This window comes from Felis catus, chromosome A3 (assembly GCF_018350175.1).
Source record: "Felis catus isolate Fca126 chromosome A3, F.catus_Fca126_mat1.0, whole genome shotgun sequence".
NCBI lineage: Eukaryota > Metazoa > Chordata > Mammalia > Carnivora > Felidae > Felis > Felis catus.
In genome coordinates, this window is record NC_058370.1 from 88,238,293 (window position 1) to 88,260,472 (window position 22,180).

Sequence of the window (22,180 nt, forward strand, 5' to 3'; positions counted from 1 at the left end):
TTTTAGGTCGTGGCTGAGCCAGCTCCTCTCCATTAGCCCTTAACCCAACCCCCATTCTCCTTTCCCATAGAATGTGCATCTGTTTTCGGGGTGGTCTCATTTCCTTCTGCTAGTCTGTGAGCAGCTTTAGCACAGGGACCAGGGCTCATGGTCATAAATTCATAAGAAAGGAAAGCCAGAAAGCTCTTGATGGTGTGGTCGGACATCTGCCTATTTTTGCAGATGAGGCCAGTGAGCCCAAGAATGGCTAACGACCTGCCCAAAGTCACCCAGACGGTTGGGGGCAGAACCGGATTCCTGGCCCAGTGTTCCTTCTGCAGTGCTGTGCTGCTTCCTTTGTGGCATCTATTGAAGTGGGCAGAGTAGGCTTGATAGGTGTGTGTGTGTGTGTGTGTGTGTGTGTGTGTGTGTGGTGTGTGCATGAGAATCTGTGCTGGTGAACATGGGCACACCATGGTGCACACACCTGTGTGTGTACATGTGTGTTTGGACAAATGTGGATCCACCTACCTCCAGTCAAAACTTCTGTCGTGGGGGCTCCAAGTTCATGTTGCTGGCTGATTGGCCAGGCTTGTTTGGGTCAGAACCACCCCTGTGTCCTCATTTCATCCACAGCACCAGCGCTCAACCCACTGCCTGGCAGGGAGGAGCTGTACCTGGGAAGCATGAGGGGATAGGGAAGGGTGTTCACATCCAGTCATGCACCTTCCTAAATGAGGGTGTCATCTCAGCTGTCCTGCTGACCAGCTGTTTAACTGCTCTGTGTTTCATTTCTGTCATCTGTAAAATGGGCCTAATAGCATTTACCTTATAGGGTTATCGTAAGGATAGAACTTAATAACTTAATATCTATGAAGAACAGTGCCTGATTCCTGTTCCAGTTCACTATTACTGCAATTATTTTAGCTACTGCTGGTAATAGAACAGATTGTGTGAACTAGAGAATGGTAGTACTAAAAGCACTTAGATGCCCAATCTGGGAGTATAGGTTGCTGAGGCTCAGAATTTGGAGCAGTCGGGGACGGCTTCCTGAAAGGGGTGAGCTTTGGTGGGCAGGGAGGGTTTGTACTGGTGGAAAAGAGGAAGAGTTTTACAAAAGAAGCTTGGTAGAAATGATGGCAATGAGGAATCTGGATTTTAAGCCTGGAGCCAGTGGACAGCAAGGCTTCCCTTACAGAGAGTGAGACCTGTGGATCAGAAATATGTCTTGGCTGGAGGTGAGGGGGAAGGGGATGGTCAGGGGCTTCCTGAGGCCTCCAGGCAGCCCCACCATCCCTTGCTCGCTCAGCTCCAGCAACTTTTTTGTCTTCTCTCTGGAGCAGAGGCTGGCAAGGTCCTGAACCCACACCTGGGCCCAGTGGAAGAGCGTCTGGCCTTGTATGTCCTCCAGCAGCAGGGCCTGGTCCCTGAGCATGTGGAGTCCCGGCCCCTCTACAGCCCCCTGCAGCCAGACATTGAACAGGTAGGACAGTGAACCTTGGGCCCCTGAGCCTTGCCCTCCAGCCAGCCCTGCCCCAAGGACAGCATGGATATGCCAGAGGCACCAGCGGGGAGCTCAAGATTTGGCCAGTTCCTCCTTGACATGTTTTTCCACAGTCTGGGTGGTGACCGCTGTTAGCCCATAAGGGGAGCTCTTAGACCTGCCCCCCCGCCTGTGTCCAGATATTTACAGCCCTCAGGACCTGGGGAAGAACCCGAGTCACCTCCTCTATCCCCATGGATAGACCTCTGACTTCCCATGAGGCATTCAAAAGCCTCGCTGTTTCAGCCTGGCCCCAGGATGCGCTCCCCTACCATTGGTCAGTGACATCCAGGTGGCTGGTCTTGGGTTGGGCTGCAGTGGGGAATTCAGACAGGGATACTGGCACCCTATGACAGAATGGCAGAGCTGTCACTGAGAGCAGTCACCAGGAGGGCCAAGGGCATCTTCCGTGCAGAGGGAGGGTGAGCAGAGGGGCAGCAGGCCCAGGGCTGAGACTGGGAGGCTTCCTGGAGGAAGTGAAGTCGGGGCTAGGTTTTGGAGGAGGAGGAGGAGAGAAAAGATTACGGGCAGAGACAAGCCAAGGTAGCAATGAAAGTGCCTTCGTAGACATGCAGGGAACATCATCTCTGCTGTTTGGAACTGAGCTCTCTTCCTTGGTATGGGGCTGCCGACACCCCAGAATGGCACAGCAGGTGTTGAAATGTGAGCTTTCATTCTCTAGCTATGTACCCTGGAGAAGTTACTTCAATCCTTCTCTTTCTCTATGAGATGGGGACAGAAGTAATACCCAGCTTGCAGAGAGGAAAGGAGCCGAGGGGTGGCAGGTAGTGTGGTTTCCTGTAGCGGAAATCCTCTGGACCCCCTCTGACTAAACTGTGATCTCTGACCCTCCATGACTTTGTGTGTGTCATTCTCTCAGCTGGAAATGCCCCTCACCCCTTTTCCACCTGGCATGCTGAGACTCAACTCAAACATCATCGTCTCTGAGAAGCCTGCCCTGACCCCCGATCCCCAAGGCACAGGTCCACGTCATCAGCCTGTGCGGCAGGGGGCTCACTGCTGCAGTCGGCCTTGTAGTCCCATGTAGGGCACCTCCTCTTCGGGGTGCTGGTGAGCCTCTCCGTGGCAGGGCCTGGATGTTCTCTGTTCTGTGCCCCGCCTATCTGGCACAGAGCAGGTGGTTGGTAGGTTTGGTGGAGTGAAAAAGGTGGGGAGAGAACAGAGTTATGTCTCCGTAGGGGAAGCTGCAGATGTGGATCGACCTATTTCCAAAGGCCCTGGGGAGGCCTGGACCTCCCTTCAACATCACCCCACGGAGAGCCAGAAGGTGACTTACCCCAGCCATCGGCTTGGAGCTGAGCAGAGTGGCAGAATGGTTGCAGCCAGCTGTGGGTGGGACCTGGAGGTCACTCTTAGGCCGGGTGGGGGGCCATTTGGGCCACGGGGTACCGCTCTTGTGTGTGTTTGGCCAAGTGCCCAGGTGGAGGCAAGCATCGGGGTCTTGTTGGGTGAGCTGGCTTCTTGGCTTCTCAGTCAAGGACTGCACACCCTTTGGTGGGAACCCCGTGTGGACTTGAGCCATTCTTCTCCACAGGTTTTTCCTGCGCTGTATTATCTGGAACACAAAGGACGTGATCCTGGACGACCTCAGCATCACGGGGGAGAAGATGAGCGATATTTACGTGAAAGGGTGGGGAGTCATGCCCCTTCCTGCCTGTCCCTGGCCCCATGGTGCTGCCCTGCTCCCTCTGGGGTGGTGGAAAGAGGGTGGTCTCTGCCCTTGCAGAGTTGTTTTCCTACCATATTTCTTCTTTTGCAAAAATCTCTGTGTTGAACGTATAAAGTTTGAGGATGTCCCTCAAGAGAGAAGTTGGAAGGCTTTAAAATTTATGGCACATTTGGTACTTCATGGAGATTTCTTGGGAATTATTTTTGCTTTATCCTTTACCAAGTTCATTTACTTTCTTAACTGCCTAAGTTGAGGATGCAGAGTGTGGTGGAAGCCTTAATTAGAAATGTTCTCTAAAACATTGTCTAGTTGGATGGTTGGCTTTGAAGAACACAAGCAAAAGACAGATGTGCATTATCGCTCCCTGGGAGGTGAAGGCAACTTTAACTGGAGGTTCATTTTCCCCTTTGACTACCTGCCAGCTGAGCAAGTCTGCACTGTCTCTAAGAAGGTGAGCATCGTTCCCATCCGCCGTGGTGCTGGTCCAGGGCTTTGCCTATGGATTGGGTTCTCCATAGGACTGGGGATTGCTTACATAAGTCCCTCCTGCTGCCTTGTCCCCCACCTTTCTGTGTCTGGTGCTTGTGATCACTGTCCAAGCTGGAAAGTTACTGGGAGCAGCTGTGGTCTTCTAGGCCGGAAGCCGTTGCCCTCCTCCCTGACCTCACTGCAGGCTGAAGGCACCTGGCGGACCTGGTGCATCAGCCAGAGGGCAGAGGTGGGTTCTGGGACCTCAAGTTCTGTGTCTCAGCACCTCTCCATTTAGGTCTTATCTGGGCAACAAATTCATTTTTCCTAAAGTAGGCAGATCCCGAGGCACACAGCCTCTTTTCTGGTGGCACTGCACTTGCCCTTGGGGAGCGTCCACAGAGCACGGGCTGAGTGGAGGCAGGGGGCACCCCTGTTGGGGCTTCTGATCACCTGCATCCCACCTAGAACCAATCCATCTTGAGGTGTTCTCTATTCAACTAAATGAATGCCGCTCTGGTGTTGAGGTTCCACTGGTCCGATTTCCTTCCTGAGGTGGCTTAAGGCTTCAAGCCACAAAGCTTCTGTGATGCCAATTTCTTTCCTGAATGCTTGAGTGACTTAAAGGAGGGAAATACAGAATGTACTTCTTACGTGCTGCTTAGGTCTTTTTAGCTCTGTTCACTTCATCCTTTCCGCATGACCCCTTCCCAGCCTGACACACGGGATCATCTGCATTTTAGAGAAACCAAAATGGTCCACGGAACATTCTGAAACCATCGCAGAAAAGCAAAGGGGGTTAAACAAGGTTAAATGAATGCTTTCACCCAGGGATTGCTGCATAGTGCCTGCCAGCAGGCAGAATTTAGCAACAGCCTTGGGTTCTGTGCCGTCAAGGAAAGCCTAGCCTGTTTGTAGGTTTAATCTCGTTTGCCTTTGCTCAGTGTGTTTGTCTAGCACAAGTTGTTTCCATAACAAAGCAAATGCTGCATTTGTTGGGGAAGAGCTCCAAATCAAACACACGCTGCCTCTCTTTGCTGTGGGCAGAGGGAGAGTGGGGGCCAGGAAAGGGGAAGGGAGGGCTCAGGCATCCTGCATGCCATCTCCAGTGCTCAGCATGGCATACAAGGGGCCAGGTGTGGATGGGAAACTGAGGCTGAGAGATGCAGAGTGGCCTGTTTAAATGGGAGGTGGGACCACCCCCTTCATTGTGACAGGTGGAGATATGGGCAAGGAGTCACAGGAAGCAGAGGTTCTATTTTTGCTACAAAGTAAGAGGAGAGATCATCTCCTGGCACTGAGGCAGGTGACTTGAGACAGGTGAAAAAGGCTTGAAGTAGCCATTGTGCTGAGAGAGGGAGGGAGCAGAGAGAGAGAGAGGGAGAGAGGGAGAGGGAGCTCATTGTGATGCTGAGATAGTTACCTGGAAGTTCTGAGGGCCCAGCTGGAGTTGCTGGTTACGAACCTGAGGTGGCTCCATTCTGGCAATGATGGAGTTTCATCTCGGTATTACAGGCACTGGCGAGGAAGAAGGAGAGAATTGGGCTGACCCACCATGGCACAACCCATAGGCTTGGGCTAGTCCTGGAAGAACGAGAAGGCTACCAGGGCTGCTGGGGTAGAGAGAAGGAAGAGGGGTCAGGGAGTCCAGGAGAGGCCCCCAGGGTAGCAAGAGGAATGGAACTCTGGGGGGTACCATACTCCAAGAGAGGGTAGCTGGAGGTAGGGGTGGAGGAGGTCAGAAGAGGAGGTTGAGAAACAGACTCCAGGGGGCTCTGAAGTCAACCAGGAGAGTGAGGGAGGAACTGGCTTGACCCAGGAAGAGCTAGCTGGTCCCTTTGTGGGGGAAGGGGCCCAGGAGGCAGGTGGAGCTGTGCCCATATCAAGGCACCAATGAGCTGGCCTGGGCCGAAGGACTGAGTCTGGGGTTGGGACGATGTGGAGGTACCGCACAGCCTCTGGGCTCCCCAGTTCTGCTGCAGAGCCAGCCCTCTGCCGAGGGGTTCGGGGCCTCTGGCAGGCAGGCCCTCCGGGGACCCCATTAACCAGACGAGACTGTCGTAAAGCACAAGGTCTCCTTTCATCCGGCTGCTTTGAACCACCGCTGGTTGCCCCGGCCTGGCTCCCCACCTGGAGCCCAGCACACCCACTGGGGCCTGCCTGCGCGTCAGGCACCCACCCTGCAAATAAACAGCTAGTAAAAGGGCCCAGACCGGGAGCGTAATGAGCGCCTGGGACCTGGGGGGCCATTCCCCAGGCTGGAGCCCCAGCCCAGCTGCTCCCACCAGGGGCCGTTTGAACCTCTGGCTCATTACTGAGCCCATAAACCAGGCCGGCCGGAGGAATGGAGGATGCTGGCGGCCTGTGCAGGCGGGCCTGCGGAGCTGGCCATAAAAGCCCCGCCAGAGAAGGGAGGCACCTGCAGGAGGGCTGGGGCCCGGAAGAGGGGAGGCACCAGACAGGGGCCAGCTGGGGGCCTGAGCCCCTTACCAAATCAGGCAGCAGTCCAAGCTGCAGTCGTGTGCTTTGCAAGGTGACCATTCCTCACAGGGCATGGATTTTGGTTCAGGAGCCCCATGGGTCTACGTGACCTGGGGTGGCCACACAGCAGGCAGAGCCCTGGCTGGTGCAACCCTGTGTGTACAGGGCGCCCGGGGGCAGGCAAAGCCTCTGTATCAGCAAGTGCTCCCCGACTCCCCATAGTCTGTCCCCCGGGACTCTGTCCAGGCCCCTACTGTGACCCGGCACTCAGGATGTCTGAAGATCCTATGTCCATTGCCTGTAGGATCGTCACAATGTTTCCTGTCCTTGCCACTCACTCAGCAGAAGCTCCAGCAAGAGGACAGAGGACAAGCGGGAGCAGGAAAGCCCCAGTGACAGTCCTTTGGGTTAAGCATGGCTGGATTCAGGGGTGAACTCAGGCCTCAGCATGCCCGTCTTTACCCCTCAGCTGCTCTGCAAGGCCTCTGTGGGACGAAACCCAGGATAACACTGGTCCAGGCTGAGTGGTCTGAGGGAGGTGGAGTGGGAAGAGCAGGAAGGTGGTGAACTTGCCAGCACCTGGGGCTTTTGATTTGCTCCAGGGCAAGCTCTTGGAGGTAAAGATGGGGTGGGTGGCCATGCTGAGGGAGGAGCTGGGGTTACCGTCCCCTGGTGTCAGCTCCTTCCACCAGTGTGTCAGGGGGATCCTTCTGGTGACAGCAAGGGTTGGGTGGGGGGCCCCAGGTTCCCAGCCAGCCAACCCTGTCCCTAAGAGCACATGGGCAAAGCAGGATTTAGAGGCGAGAGCAGGACTGGAACCTGACTGCCTGGGTTTGAATCCCGTCTCAATGCTTAGCAGTGTGACTCAGGCAAGCTACTTGCTCTGGTTTTGACAGCTGTAAGGCCAGCAGCATGTCCCATATAGCTTGTTGGAAGGATAAATGAGCTCATAGTGGTAAAAGGCTGGCACATAGGAAGTGCAGATTAATATTATTATTATTAGCTGTCAGACCTTGGGCAAATTCTTAACTTCTCCAAGTCTGCACTTCATCATCTGTAAAATGGGAGCAAAGCCTCTGCCCGTGGACTCGGGAGACTTAAAGGAGCCGCCTCGTGTGAAGTCAGCCTGCATGGGTCCTTCCTGGGTCCTTGAATACTGTCGGCTGGGATCTTAGCAATCTTCCCACCAAGATCTGGTTCTGGCAAATCCCTAAGAGATGTCCCATTCACTGCCTCCTCTAGGAAGCCTTCCAGGCTGGAAGGGACCACTGTTTCTCTCTAATCTTGCTTCCCTGCTTCCTCCTCGGGGCCAGGATGCTTTCTGGAGGCTGGACAAGACTGAGAGCAAAATCCCAGCACAAGTCATATTTCAGATCTGGGACAATGACAAGTTCTCCTTTGACGACTTTCTAGGTGAGCACCGTCTCTGGTCAGCACCATCCTGCACATTGGGAGTTGACCCAGAACCCCCGTTGTGTGTGTGTGTGTGTGTGTGTGTGTGTGTGTGTGTGTGTGTGTGCTTGCCACTCTTGGGAGGCTGGCAGGAGGAGTGGTCCTACTTTCTGTCCTCAGGTTGCTCAGGGTCACTGCTCCCTGGTGCTGAGTAAAGTCTGTGACACAGAGCAGTGCCTGAGTGGTCAGAGCTGCCTGTCCGCAGAGGTGGCCTTGAACGCTGGGCTACGTTGGATGGTATGAGTCAGGTAGGTAAGGAAGAGAGGAAAAGCACAGGTTTGAAGGCGGCGCAAGCATGAGCTGGCTGTCGCCGGCTGTCTGGCCTCACACTTGACAGGATGCCCCCACCTCAACCCCTGTCTAGACTGGGCAGACTGGGCCCAAGTAGTGGGGGGCTCAAGTCAGTCTTCACCCTTGTGCCTGAGTGATGAGTGAATGAGCCACCGCGGCTCCATCCTCCAAGCCCCCAGGCAGGATTCCGGTGGGGGAGAAGAGTGCAGAAACCTGAGCTGGGCTGAAGGATGTGGTAAAGACAGGGTGAGATGTGGGGCGAGGAGGATGGCTGTACCGGGCCAGCAGGTGGGACTGTGAGTAACAGCCCTGTCACAACCGTAAGAGTTACCCGGAAAGTGTGGTCTGGCCATACAATTGGATATTATTCAGCCATAGAAAGAAATGAAATACGGATCTATGCTATAACACGGATGAACCCTGAAAACATGCTAAGCAAAGGAAGCCAGTCACAAAAGGACTAATATTGTATGATTGCATTTATATGAATCGTCTGCAGTAGGCGAATCCAGAGACAGCAAGTAGCCTCGTGCTTGCCAGGGATTGGGAGGAGGGGATTGAGGGTGACTGCCGATGGGGATGGGGTTTCTTTTGGGAGTGATGACAATGTTCTGGACTTAGTGCTGGTGGCAGTACAACTCTGAATATCCTAAAGCCACCGAGTTTTACACATAAAAATGGTTAAAATGGTACATTTGATGTTATGTGAGTTTTAACTCAATTAAAAAAAAGAAGTGAGGGGCGCCAGGGTGGCTCAGTCGGTTAAGCGGCTGACTTCGGCTCAGGTCATGATCTCACGGTCCGTCAGTTCAAGCCCCGCGTCGGGCTCTGTGCTGACAGCTCAGAGCCTGGAGCCTGTTTCGGATTCTGTGTCTCCCCCTCTCTCTGACCCTCCCCCGTTCATGCTCTGTCTCTGTCTCAAAAATAAATAAATGTTAAAAAAAAAAAAAAAAGAAGTGAGCCTTGCGAGAAAGGCAGTCCTGGGTTCCTGTTCCACTCTGCCACTTGGGAACAGGGCAGCTTTGGATGGATCACCGGAGCCCTTCTTGGGTGGCCCTTGATTGCAGGAAGGTGAGTTGGTCTTTGCTGAACCCTTGGGCCCCCGCAGGGACGTTCTGAGGAGCAGCCCCAGCAGGGGTGAAGAGGAGGGCTGCTTTCACCACTCCCCACCCCACCCCTGTCACTCCCGGCCTGGTCACCTGCCCTCAGAGGATGGGGGGACTTTTGCAAAACTTCACTGTAAAAGAGTCAGCCTGTCAAAATCAGGGCATCGATGGGACTTCCATTATTTTATTGATTCTCCTGCCATACATAATTCCTGTAGAAAAAAACAGAAAATGTAGATCAACAATGTCTCCCTTTACTTATGTATTAAAATTTCTCTACCCAGAGATAACCTCCACTAATATTTTGGCATATATTATTTCATATATAAGCAAACACATATGTTATATGTGTATTTATACATACATATGTGTAATCATACATGGCATATAGAGAGAGCAAAATGAGTTTTTATCACACATATGCTTTATATCCTGGTTTTTTGGGGAAAACTTAATATTTCAAGAACATCCTTTGTGTTGGCAGTTTTCTGCCTACATTTATATCTGCATCATCGTGCTTAATTCCTGCCTGTTGGTGGACCCTCTTCTGCCTATTTTTTCTTGGTGGGTACTCAGCTCATCTTTAGATCTAACAGTGTGAGTGACACCCTCCAGCACACATCTCTGAAGGCTTTGTACATATTTTTCCCGAACTGTAAGAAGTAGATTGTTAGGGTCTTTATACATTTTGTGATTTTGGAAATACTTTGTTCAAATGCTCTCCAGAATATTTTTACATTTTTATGTTTACATTTTACTCCCACCTGTGCCCTTTTTGGATAAGGTTGCCATTTTCTCCAAATTTTTTTTAATTGCCAATCTAACACCTTGTTTTAATTTTTTACTTGCATTTCTTCATTACTTGTAAGGTAGAACTTTAAAATGTATTTATTATCCATATTGCTGGTGGGATTTTATTTTTCATGGTATTGCTCAACTTGTTAATCTTTCATTTTTGATTTTCAGAGCTTTTTATATAGTAAGGACACATTCCAAATAATTTCTCCTAGTTTTTCAGCTGCTTTTTAATTTTTTTATGGAGTCTTTTTTGCTTACAGACTTAAAAATTCTTTTGGCATCATTCTATCAATATTTCCTTTATGAGATGAGGCTTTAGAGAATTAATTTTAAAAAGAAAAACAAAGAAAGCTGCATTTTTACTGAATGAGAAAATGGTGTTCAAATAAAACTAAATGGGCTCATCTTTTGTTTTTAAAAATAAAAATAAAACTATTAAAACTAGCACTTTTTTTCTCCTTCATAATGTGTTTCTAGTTACATATTTTGCTTTTTAAAAATGCTACTTTGAAAAAAAAGTAATAGCTAAGATCTATAATCTAACCATCCAGAGATAATACTGTGATTCCTTAGAGTCTCATATGTGGATCATGCTGGGATAATTTCGTGTATGCATACACACACACACACACGTATGGTTTAATATCCTGATTTTTCTTAATATTATATTAGGACAATATTTAAAATGGGAAACATTCATCTACGCTTGAAAGATGGAGAGACATGTGGGTGGGTTGATAGATATATGAACGCTGATACAGAATTGAACAAATGAATGGATAGAATAATAGCCTGATTAATGGGTAGATGTAATGCTCAACAAATGGTAACTATAGAGGGATGGAGATAGATCAAAGCAGATGGGTGGGTGGAGGGATAAGTGGATGAGTGGAAAGAAAGAAAACTAGAACAATAGATCCAATCAGTGGATACTTACAATAACTGAACATTCCACACTGAAAAGTCCTAATCTGTTTTGCATGGTATTCAAGAATTTCTTTAATTTGGCCTCAGAAAACATTTTTTAGATTTGCCTCTCACTTAATCCCTTCAGCAATTTATGCTCCAATCCCATTGACTTCATCTGTGTTGTTGTGATTGGATTAGGTGAAACCACATGAAATTGCTGCTTTTATAGGTCAAAGATGGTTGAATACCATTTTCATATGGTGTAACCAAACAGATGGAGCTATACGGGGAGCTGATGGATTAAAATAATAGATAAACAGTATAGGAAGATGAGTAAAGAAGCTTGGATAAGTCAGTTGGCAGGTGAAAAAACTGATGGATGAACCGCAGTGAGATACCACTTCACATCTACCAGGACGGCTATAAAAAAACACAAACGAAAAGTGGAAAACAACAAGTGTTGGAGAGGATGTGGAGAAATTGGAAAGGCTCAGACATGCTGGTGTGAATGTACAATGGTGCAGCTGCTGTGGAAAACAGTTTGACAGGTCCTCAAAAAACCAAACACAGAGATTACCGTATGACCTAGCAATTCTATTCCTAGTTATATACCCCCCCAAAATTGAAAACCCAGACTGAGGCACTTGAATGCCAAAGTTCAGAGCAGCTCTATTCACAACAGCCAAAGGTGGAAACAACCCAAGGGTCCCACTGACAGACGAATGGATAAACTGAGTGTGGTCCATCCACGCCATGGAACACTGTTCAGCTATAAAAAGGAATGAAGTACTAGAACATACTTCGACATGGATGAACCTGGAAAGCCTGCTACGTGAAATAGGCCAGACACAAAAGGACCAATATTTTATGATCCGACTTACATGAAGTATCTAGAATAGGCAAATTCATAGAGACAAAAAGGAGATTAGAGAATATCAGGGGCCGAGAGGAGGGGAGTATGGGGAGATATTGCTTAATGGGTACGAAGTTTCTGTTTGGGAGAACGAAAAAGTTTTAGAAATAAGTAGTGATTGGTTGCACGATGTTGTGAATGTGATTAACACCATTCCGTCATACATTGAAAAATGGCTAAAGTGACAAACTTTATATATATTTTACCACAATAAAAGCAATTTAAAAGATCGATGGATGGATGGATGGATGGATGGATAGAGACAATGGGTGAATGAATGGATCTGTGCAATGTAAGCTGAAATGGAGCATGTGGGAAGCCCCGTAAAGGGTGAACCAGTAAGGGTGGATTAATGAGCATATGGATATGTGAGTAGTTGAATGGGAAGCTGTGTATGTGGAATGAGAGGCAATGGGTGGGGAAATGGAGAGTTTGTGGGATGCGACCCGTGGCTAAGCCCATGGATCAAAATGAAGGAGGTGGCAGTTTTTCTTGAAACTGCCCAGCCCCAGGGGAGCCCTAGGCTGGCAGTGATTGAGAAACCGTTGGCCAAAGAACCTCTCTCTGCTTCAGGCTCCTTGCAGCTGGACCTCAACCACATGCCCAAACCTGCCAAGACAGCTGAGAAATGCTCCTTGGACCAGCTGGATGGCACCTTCCACCCAGAGTGGTTTGTGTCCCTTTTTGAACAGAAAACTGTGAAGGGCTGGTGGCCCTGTGTGGCAGAAGAGGGCGAGAAGAAGATCCTGGCGGTAAGTCGGCTCCCTCCGGCTTAGGGCAGGTGCCCAAGTAGCTTCCTCTGTAGATATCACTGGGCACATACGTGTTGCTCTGCCTCTCTCCGTCTTTCGAGGCACTGTCCCTCTTCTCTTCCAGTTCCCAGCCTTCCTCTCCTTGAGGCTTGCATCCCAGGAAGCCTATTTAAATGGAAAGATACCCTTACCTCCTGCAGATCCTGTCTAATTTATACTCTGCTCTTTGGTGTCTGGGGATCTGTGTCCTGGGTTCCCCTGTGGCCTGGGCATCCTGTGGAGAACCAAGGGAGTGCCTCTCCCATTTGAGCAGGATTCTACCAGGGACCATCCTTGTACTACTCTCCTGGCCCAGAGGTCTGCTCAGGGATGCTGTGACACCCTGGAGAACAGTCCTTCCTCTGGAGAGGAAGTGAATCCCTGACAGCTTACCGAGAAACCACAGGCAGCCAGCCAACCTCTAAAGTGGACCTTGAAATAAAATACTCTTGTTGAAGAAGGAATTGGAACACTTATTAAGAAATATTAGCACCTCAAAAGAAAAATGAGCAAAGGGCATGCATACGTAGATAGTACACAAAAGAAGTATAAATGGCCATTAAACATTTAAAAAAAAAGGGTTCATTTCCCCCTAGTAGTTAAAGGAATAATTTTAAATGTGAAAACATTTTTTTGCCTATTAAATTAGACATTTAAAAAATCTAAATGCTCATTGCTAGTGAAGACGCAGAGACAGACCCCTCATTTACTTCTGCTGGGAGGGCTAATGGTTTTACCATTTAGGGAAGCAATTTGGTAATATATAGCCAGGGATTTAACAATATTTATGCCCTTGGACTCTGTCATCCCACTTTTAAAAATCTCTCCTAAAGAAATAAACAGACACAATTAAAAATGTAGGCTCTGGGGTGTTTTCTTGCAGCATTATTTATAACATCAAAGAGTTGGAAACAACCTAAATGAACCAAAATAAGTGGTTTACTAAATAAATTGTGGTCAACCATCCCATAGAATGTTTTTATAGCCATTAAAAAGCAAACTTTAAAGAATATATAATTATATAGTGAAACATAATATATTTCTAAGTGAAAGAAGCAAGCTCTAGAACTCTATATACACAGTGAGGTATTTCATATACTTGCAGAGGAAAATAGTTGTGATGCATAAAAATACGAACGGTGCTTATCTCCACATAGTGGAAGTATGGGTGATGTTCTCCTTTATACATTTCTGTAGTTTCTAAATGTTCTGCAAGGAGCAGTAGCGCTTTTGTGATCAGATCAACCCTATATCATTTTCCTTCCTTCCTTCCTTCCTTCCTTCCTTCCTTCCTTCCTTCCTTCCTTCCTTCCTTCCTTCCTTCCTTTCTCTTTCTTTCTTTCTTTCTTTCTTTCTTTCTTTCTTTCTTTCTTTCTTTCTTTCTTTCTTTCTTTCTTTCTTTCTTTCTTTCTTTCTTTCTTTCTTTCTTTCTTTCTTCTCTCTTTTTTAAAATAATACAGTGGCTCTTATGTCTGTTCTGGCCAGGTTCCTCTCCAAGCCATGGGGCAGAGCCTTTGTGCCCCTGACCAGGTCCCTTCTGTCTCCTCAGGGCAAACTGGAAATGACCTTGGAGATCGTAGCAGAGAATGAGCATGAGGAGCGGCCTGCTGGCCAGGGCCGGGATGAACCCAACATGAACCCTAAGCTTGAGGACCCAAGGTTAGTGCCCACTCCTTACCCCTGATGGCCACGGGGCTGGGAGGTGTGGTCCAGGAGACAACCACTGCATAGCCATGCAGAGGTCACAAGGCCCACATGGCTCAGAGCGGGGCGTGACTTGTCTCAAGCCACACGGTAAGTTAGGGGCAGATGACAGGCATTATTCAAGGGCACACCAGGCTCCTCAGCTCTTTCAGGAAGCAGAGACTGTTGGGTAGCTGTTGGTTGTGTGCCGAGCATGCGGTCACATGGTATGTATATGGCGTAGAATGGAACCTTCCCTGCTGGGTTGTTACTATTCCCATCTTATAGATGAGGAAATCATGTTGACAAAGTTAAATAGCGGTCATTACACTAGGAAAGTGGTGAAGCTAAAATTCTCACACCTGTTCTGATTGGCTCTGGAGCCCAATCAAGGTTTTTACCTTGACCAAGCTGCCTTCTGTGGCTCACCTGTGATGTCAATGTGGCTTTCAAATGGCCTTTCAGTCTTAATTTTCTCATCTGTGAGTCCCTGCCTTCCCTACTTCATAGGCCCCTAAGGATGTAGACCAACCCAGTGGATGTGGAAGGCTCGAAAGCGGTTATTAGGGGCAGGAGGACGGCTGTGGGGGCAGTGGAGACAGCTGCATTTGCTGGGTCCCTCCCCACAGCCCAGCTCAGGTCAGACTAGGCACAGATGGACCACTTGATTTCGGTGCTATCCCTAGTCCATGGGGCCGGCAGAGCTGTGGGAGGTGTCCCTGCCCTAGGATGTTGGGATCTGGGTGGAAAGCGAGAGAGACCTGGTACACCCTGTGGTATGCACTGTGATGTTAAAACAGCCAGTATTGAGACACAGCATCTTGCATGCTCTTTAAGTTGGACAATGACCTAGGGGAAGGTGTTGAGGCTCTTGGCTGTGAGTGAGAGAAAATCAGCTTTCTGGGTTCATGTCCCACCATCCTTCCCTGACCATGGACCAGCCATGTGCATCTAGGCAGGTAGTTTGGCTTAGCTGGGGCTCACTGGGCTATAGCTCACCTAATGCGGCAGCCCTTTGAGGCTCTGCCCGGCTCCCAAATCTCTAGTCTGTGATTAAGTTCCGGGTCAGGAAGGGGAGCTGGTGGCTGAGAACTGGGTCTCTGAGGGTGCATAGGGCTTGGCGGCACCAAGAAGAGGAGGGGAGCATGGGGAGGCTCATGCTGTGACAAAGGCTCAGAGGGCTAGGGGCCCTGAGGCTGGGTGGGTTCTGGGGACCAATGGTGGAGGGCCAGGGTGATCTGGGAGCAGGGTTTGGAGAAGGCAGCCTTGGTAGGGGGGTGCCCTGCTGACCTCTTGGGTCTTCCTTCCAGGCGCCCTGATACCTCCTTCCTCTGGTTCACCTCTCCGTACAAGACTATGAAGTTCATCCTATGGCGGCGCTTCCGGTGTGCCATTATTCTCTTCATCATTCTCTTCATCCTACTGCTGTTCCTGGGCATCTTCGTCTATGCCTTCCCGGTGAGTGGGCCTCAGGGGAGGGCCAGACACTGCCTTGGAGGAGCCCCTGGCCTGATAAGGGACACATAGCCCCTATTCTGGGGAGTCCTCAATCTGGTAGAGACAAAGTCCTACCCTTGGGACAAAGTCCTTCTCTTAGTCCAGTGAGAGAAACTGAGTTTTTGCCCTCAATGGGGAGATACAGCTGTCCTAAGCAAGCCCGTAGAATCTGTAGTCAATGTTGGCAGAAGGTGAGGCACCTTGGGCAGGGGTGGGCAGGGGAACCTTGTTGAAGGAGTGTGTGTAAGTGGGTATGTGGATGGCAGGGCAAAGGTGAAGGCCACTCTGTTTGTAAGAATGGCACCTGCTGAGGTCCAGAGGAAGGGAGGCCCTAGGGCTGGGAGAGGCTCTTAGTGTCCACCTGAGGACCTTGATAGAGTGTGTCCTGCCTCCTGCCGGGAGCTGGGTTTGGGAGAAGGTGTGGGCTGGCAGGAGGCTGGCCCAGGAGCTTCTCACCAGGGAAACGTTGGTGGCACTGGTAAGAAGCCAGCTGATGCTTGGCAAAGAGCTGCAGGGGCCACTCTTGTGAGGCTGATGTGCCCCCAGCTTCACTGGGCCCCTTCCAGAGAGGAGTATCAGGGGCTGTGTTCCCTGTCTGTACTCCCCAACCTCACAGCTCATCAGGGGAGCCCCAAAGATGCTCCAGCCCCCCCATCCCACTGTGTCTCTGGAACGTCAGACCTTGAAGTGTTCTCAGGCTAATTCCTGATTTTTTTTAATGTTTTTATTTATTTTTGAGAGAGAAAGAGACAGTACTAGTGAGGGATGGGCAGAGAGAGAGAGGGAGACACGGAACCCAAAGTAGGCTCCAGGCGCTGAGCTGCCAGCACAGAGCCCGAAGTGGGGCTCGAACTCACAAACTGCAAGATCATGACCCGAGCCGAAGTAGGACACTAAACCGACTGAGCCAGCCAGGTGCCCCTAGCTAATTCCTGATTTTTAATGTTCTTTAAATTAAAAAAAAATTCTCATATGAAAATTTCAAACTGATATAAAAGTAGAGAGAATGGCATAATCAACCCCATGTCACCCTGATTCTAATGCAAAGAAACAGACAGCCAGTGAAGGGAAGGGACTGGCTCAGGTCTGCACAGCAATCTGTAGACAGCTCCGAGTCCACAGTGCCAGCCACCATGCACCTCAGTCCTGGTCAGCACCAAGCTGCCAGCCAAGGGCACTGTCCCCACAGTGGGCAGTCTGCTCTGGGAATTACTTGTCTATGTGCTCTTTGCTTTGTGAATCCTCTAGGAGGAGAAGGAGAATGGAGAGCTCTCTCCCTCTGTGGTTGGCGAGGCCTTACATGAGCAGCACACACCTCCTCCAAGAAGACAGTTAAAACCACAAAGCCATCTGCTTCAGTTCCTAATATCATGGACTGTGAGGAATAGCAGGGGTTTTGTCTAGTCTGGACGTCCAGGCTTCCTCTACTCTCTGGGCCATAAGTGACAAAGAAGGGTCTAGAGCCAGAATGGCTGATGTGTCGGGCTGCAGGCCAGGCCCTCTAAGCTGGCTGTGCTCACCTGGAGCACCAGGCTGAAACGTGTTCCAGGAAGAGTCATGGCCAATTGGCTAAATATGGCCGTGGTCTAGGGGAGGGTCCAGGCTGTAGGGCCCTGAAACATGTGCAGTTTTGGGGGCCCTTTTGAAGCAAAGGAAGACAAAATCACAAAATCACAGACCATGGAAGGGCACATGCGAATGTGGTGGCCTGGCATCAGGAGTCAGGCCCAGGACTCTGCCTCAGTGTTTTCCCCCTATTTGGGCAGGCCCAGGTTGCCAAGTCAGGGAGGCATGGTTCCTCTTGCCCACCTGTCCTCAGGCTCACTTCCTTTCGTTTTGGGTATATCCGGATGCCACCCAGTTCAGGTGAAGACCTCACTAAGCACAGGGTGTGTGTCCAGGAGGTGAGGGAGTGTTGTGGGGATGAAGGAGAAGGCGATGAGCTCTGTGCTGCTGGGGAGCTCTGTGGCTCTCCGGGAGACACAATGAAGCCCGTGAACGAGGGACAGGGTACTGTTCAGGTACCTCTATCCTGAGGCTCAGGCCAGGGGAGTTCAGGCAAAGGAGAGCTGGTGCAGACCCCTGCTCCTCAAGGAGGTGGTCTGAGGAGGAGCAACAGCTCCAGGGAGCTGGTTAGAAATGCAGAGGCCTGGACTGGCCCTGGGTCTGCGGAGGGGAATCTGCCCTGGACATACTGAGGTTTGTGACTCACTGCTGTGCAGGACAGAGCTCTGTGCCTAGAGTCAGATGTTGGCTAGATTTTGGCTCTGCCAGTGACTTCCTGTGTGACTTTGGCTTTGGCAAGTCTCTCTTCATGAGGAGGAGGCTGGGCTAGGACTGCTCTGTCCTGCTGTGACAGCACTGTGCTTAGGGGAGCTCTTTTGCCTTCTCTGAGGGTGCTGCACGTCAATCCAGCAGGGGCGAGTCCAAAGTGTCACCGCTGCCCATTGTGTGAATAGCTCCAGCCCCTGGCCAGCTGGGCCCTGTCCTGCCAGGCACTTGGGTGGCACTTCAGGGGCCTGGGGAAAGAAGGCCTACTACCTGGCCAGGAGAGGGAGAGTGTCAGTGTCAGCCTGTGGTCCTTCCTCATCTCTGGGGCAGCCTTAGCCCCAGGCCCTGTGGGCAGGAGCAGAGGAGCACTTTGGCCAGTAGCCCTGGTCAGAGCCCCTCCCCGGTCTCGTCCCCCAGCTATGGCCTCACTCTCCTTGAGCCCTGCTGGAAATTGCCCTCTTTAAAATACCAACTCTGACCCTCTGTGAGGGTCAGATCCTAGGTGAGGGGTCTGGGCAGCCTAGGCCTGAGGCTGCACACTGTTTTTGTCTGTAGGTCTACCACCTGGGTAAATCCTGCTTTCCTCCAGCCAAGTCGCTCAATCAGCTGGTGGGTCCCAGACCCTCACCTGGCCTTTAGGCCTTGGGGGCAGAGGGCCTGGTAGAGAGGGGCCCAAAGCCACCGCTGCTCTCCTCCAATTGGCCTAACTTCCCACGCTCTTGGAAATTGCCCTGGGAGGGGGACACGGAGGGCAGCCTTTCTGATTCCTACCAGCTCCACCTCCCTCACCCCCCCCCCCCCCCCCGAGCCAGCCGGGAGCAGGGCCAGCGTAGGGAGGCAGGAGGCGATCTGGCGGGGAAGGAGCGGCGGCTTTGTTTCCAGAGTTGGCTTTCCCGGGCCGGCGCTGGGGAACATACTGTCCCAATTAGGAGTCTTGTGTTGTGTTGTATGTGTTTTCATGGTTTTTTGGGGGGAGGAGTGGGGAGGGGAGATTCCTGTCAGTCCTACATCAGGCAGGGCTTAATCAGGGGTGACCCATCTCTGGTGCTGACCTGCATGGTAGATTGTCCCCATACACCCCACCCCCAACCCTCTTTCTCTGTTTTCTGGACAGAAGTGTGGTGGCCAATGAGCCCGTGTGGGTTCCCGTGTCGGGGGTGTATGGGAGGGGGATGGGGAGAATTATGGCCATGCCTTCAGGCCACCTGTCTGATGGAAGAGGCCAGGGCAGGCCTGCCCTGACCAGGCCCTGGATGATCAGAATCTTTTTGACAGGTGGTTAGAACGTGGGAGTGGGCCTGGGGTTGGTGGGGGAGAAGACAGCAATTTGGGGAGCTGCGGCCGCAGGTTGGAGGGTGCAAGCAGAATTTTGGAGGGGGATGGGCTTGTGTGATTGGCCAGAGGGCCAGGAGGTGGGGTGTTGAGCTGAGTGTGGCATGGGGGGTGGTGAGGGTAAGGCATAGGCAGGTGGTTGAGTCGGTGAGCCTCCTTTCCCAGCTCTGGCCCCTCTGGCAGCTGTTGTCACATGTCCCTGCTTCTTCCCTCCCTCCAGAACTATGCTGCCATGAAGCTGGTGAAGCCCTTCAGCTGAGGACTCTGGCCCAGGACTGGCTGCCTTATCCACCCAGCTTAGCTGAGCTCCTCCAGAACTCTAGGCCTGGCCGGCCTGCCAGCGGAGACAGACAGACAGACTGGCACGTGCTGCAAGCATTGGTGACATCGAGCCCTGGGATCACCACCCCCCACCCCACCTTCATCATTTCTTTTTTCCCCTCAACCCAGCCCTTTTGGGATCAGCCCATATGTATTTCAGTATAAAACAGTTTGAACCACAGGGCCATGTTGGCATGTGTGTCCCTGTAGTCGCTGAATGAGGTGTGACCATGTAGAGGATGTGTCTGGGTGGGCGGGGTGTGAGTGGGGTGTGGGCCATCTCTGGCTCTGCATTCTGAGTGGAGCTTTATCCTTTGACAAGACTGGTCGGAGGCGGGTGAGTTTTGAGGCTTGCTGTTCTGGTTCTCCAGGACTTTCCCCTTGCCCCCTGCCCGTCCTCACTGAGGCTTCTCCTCCTCCTTTCCCAGGTTGTGCTCTGCTTAGGTGGGCCGTTACCTGTACCTTCTAGTTTCTTTGACCACGCCCTGGAAGAGGATGCACTTTATACAAGTGGGTCACCGTGGAAAGGGTTGGGTCAGAAACTCTCCAGGTAGGGAGGGCTCCTGGACCTTTAGCTGTGACCTTATCTTTTACACATTTGGGATTTCTTGGGACTCCGTCCCTCTGCTTCCGTACTCTGCTTAAGAGATCGGGTCTGCACAAACACACCTTTTTCTTGTGGTCCGAAGCTGCGTGTCTGTCGTCTCCTGCAGGAATCAGGCTTCATCTATGGGGGCAGCAGAAACACACTTAGAGAAAAAGCAAAGCGCTTGAAAACATTGTGTTTCCAAAGTAGAGGCCTCTGCCTCTCTCGCCTGAGGGGCTGGAACTCTGGAGCACAGCGGCTGGCCTGGCTGCCTCCCTTTCTGTTACCGAGGAGGGCTTCTCCTGTTTCCTGCTGTGAGCCTGCTCCCCTGGCCCGGGCGCTGAGGCCCCACAGTGATCCTTCCAGGGCACTTGGCTCTTCATTGCTCTTCACTCTGGGACCCAGACTGAGGCTCTGCCTTGTCCCACCTGATTGGCACAGGGCTGATGTCCTGGACCCTTCTGGGTGAACTATATGTCAAACACTGAGTGATTCTCTCTTCAGGAGAGGTTCAGGCTGGAAGTAGTCTTCAACATCCAGCTAGGGAGGCTCTGAAAGTTCAGGCAGGAGTCAATCACTCATTAATTCATTCATGCCTTTCATTCATTCATTAAAGAAATATGTGTGTGTGTGTGTGTGTGTGTGTGTGTGTGTGTGTATCTATGTGTGGCCATCTGTGCACCAGGCAAAGGGCTAGGCTCTAGAAATGCAACATTGATCAAGATAAACATTGGTTTATAAAGGTGGTTCTTGTCCTCCCACATCTCACCATTGAGTAGGAGAAGATAAATAGATCGGCAATTATAGTGCACTGATGGATGAGCAGGGGTTACAGGGTCAAGGGCAGAAAGTAGAAAAGACAATAGAGGGAACAGAGTGTGTGAAGACTAGCCATAGCCAGAAACTAGCTCAAAGATCTATACGAATTTCCATGTGGGCACAGAGCAGTGGTTCTCAGCTAGGGGCAGTCTTACCCCTCCAGGCATATTTGGCAGTGCCTGGAGATGTCTTTGATTGTCACGACTGGAGAGTGGGGTGGGGTGAGGGTGCTGCCGGCATCCAGTAGCTGCTAAACATCCTTCAACATATAGAACAGCCCCCACCCCCTACCCCAAATCATTATCCAGTCCAAATCGGCCGTTTCTTTTGCTGTTGAGAAACTTTGGTGTAGAGATAGCGGATTCCAGAAATAACTGAAAATTAGACTTGATAGGCCCAGAGGATTGACTGGTTAGGACGGGGAGTGGGGTGAGGTATGATAGGAGATAAATTCCAAATGGGATAAATCTCAATTTTCTGGCTTTATGAGGGTTGGTACCATTCATGAAGTCAATTTTGGACAAGAAAGTTCAGACGTGTTTAGGACAGAGTCCCGTGTCCCTGTAGTTATGGTATCTCCTCTCCCTTCACAAAGTTCTAGAAAGCATCCTCTGCATTTGTGTCTCCCTGTCCACACCTTGCACTCCACCCGCTGTGGCCTGACTTTATGCCTGTGGCACACTCCTGTCTTTTCCTCCTTGTTGAAAGAATCCTCATACTGTTCAGCTTTCTCCACGGCCAAGTGCTGAGAAAGGAGCCTCGCCCTAGCCCTAGCCGGAAGGGTCTTATTAGCTCAAACCATCACACTGATGCTATTCCCCTAGCTGGCGATTGGCTTCGGAGGAGGCATGTGACTCATTTATGACCAGTGAGACTTGAAGGGAAGTGGTGGTGGTGGTTATGGGGGATGGGAAGCAGCTGGGAAAGTTTCTAGGAAAGTTTTATCCCCAATAACGAAGGACACACAAGGAGATACATCTTCATCTTCTGCCTTCTCATCTTGTCATGACCGGAGCTCTGGCAGGCACCTCGTGATCATGAAGAGACCAGCCTGAGGAAGAAAGCCAGCACACACAGGATGGCAAGGACCTGGTTCTCCATGAAGCCGTTGAGAAAGAACCGATTCTGAAACTGCCCTAACTTCTAGTCGTCTTGCTACATGGGGTCATAAATTCCTTATTGTTTAAGCCATCTTTGACGATGTAGCGTGCTACCCACAGCTCACAGCAATCTCCCTGGCAAATATTGTG

At 50.8% G+C, this 22,180-nt stretch overlaps 1 protein-coding gene across 24 annotated transcripts in view; it reads left to right on the top strand.

Annotated features, from left to right (window-relative positions):
- DYSF (dysferlin) overlaps nt 1–19,706 on the top strand; it is a 226,014-nt gene extending 206,308 nt beyond the window's left edge. For 22 of the 24 annotated variants that reach the window (XM_045054361.1, XM_045054369.1, XM_003984110.6 and 19 more), the window contains 9 exons: nt 1,323–1,462; nt 2,722–2,810; nt 3,078–3,173; nt 3,522–3,663; nt 7,475–7,574; nt 12,204–12,382; nt 13,971–14,080; nt 15,415–15,562; nt 19,425–19,706. In XM_045054361.1, the coding sequence (XP_044910296.1) occupies nt 1,323–1,462; nt 2,722–2,810; nt 3,078–3,173; nt 3,522–3,663; nt 7,475–7,574; nt 12,204–12,382; nt 13,971–14,080; nt 15,415–15,562; nt 19,425–19,463 (1,043 nt within the window). In that variant the 3' untranslated portion in view covers nt 19,464–19,706. Of the gene's footprint in view, nt 1–1,322; nt 1,463–2,721; nt 2,811–3,077; nt 3,174–3,521; nt 3,664–6,465; nt 6,779–7,403; nt 7,576–12,203; nt 12,383–13,970; nt 14,081–15,414; nt 15,563–19,424 lie in introns of those variants that run through there. The other 2 variants (XM_045054381.1, XR_006595661.1) reach the window with 2 other exon arrangements.
- The last annotated feature ends 2,474 nt before the right edge of the window (nt 19,707–22,180 follow it).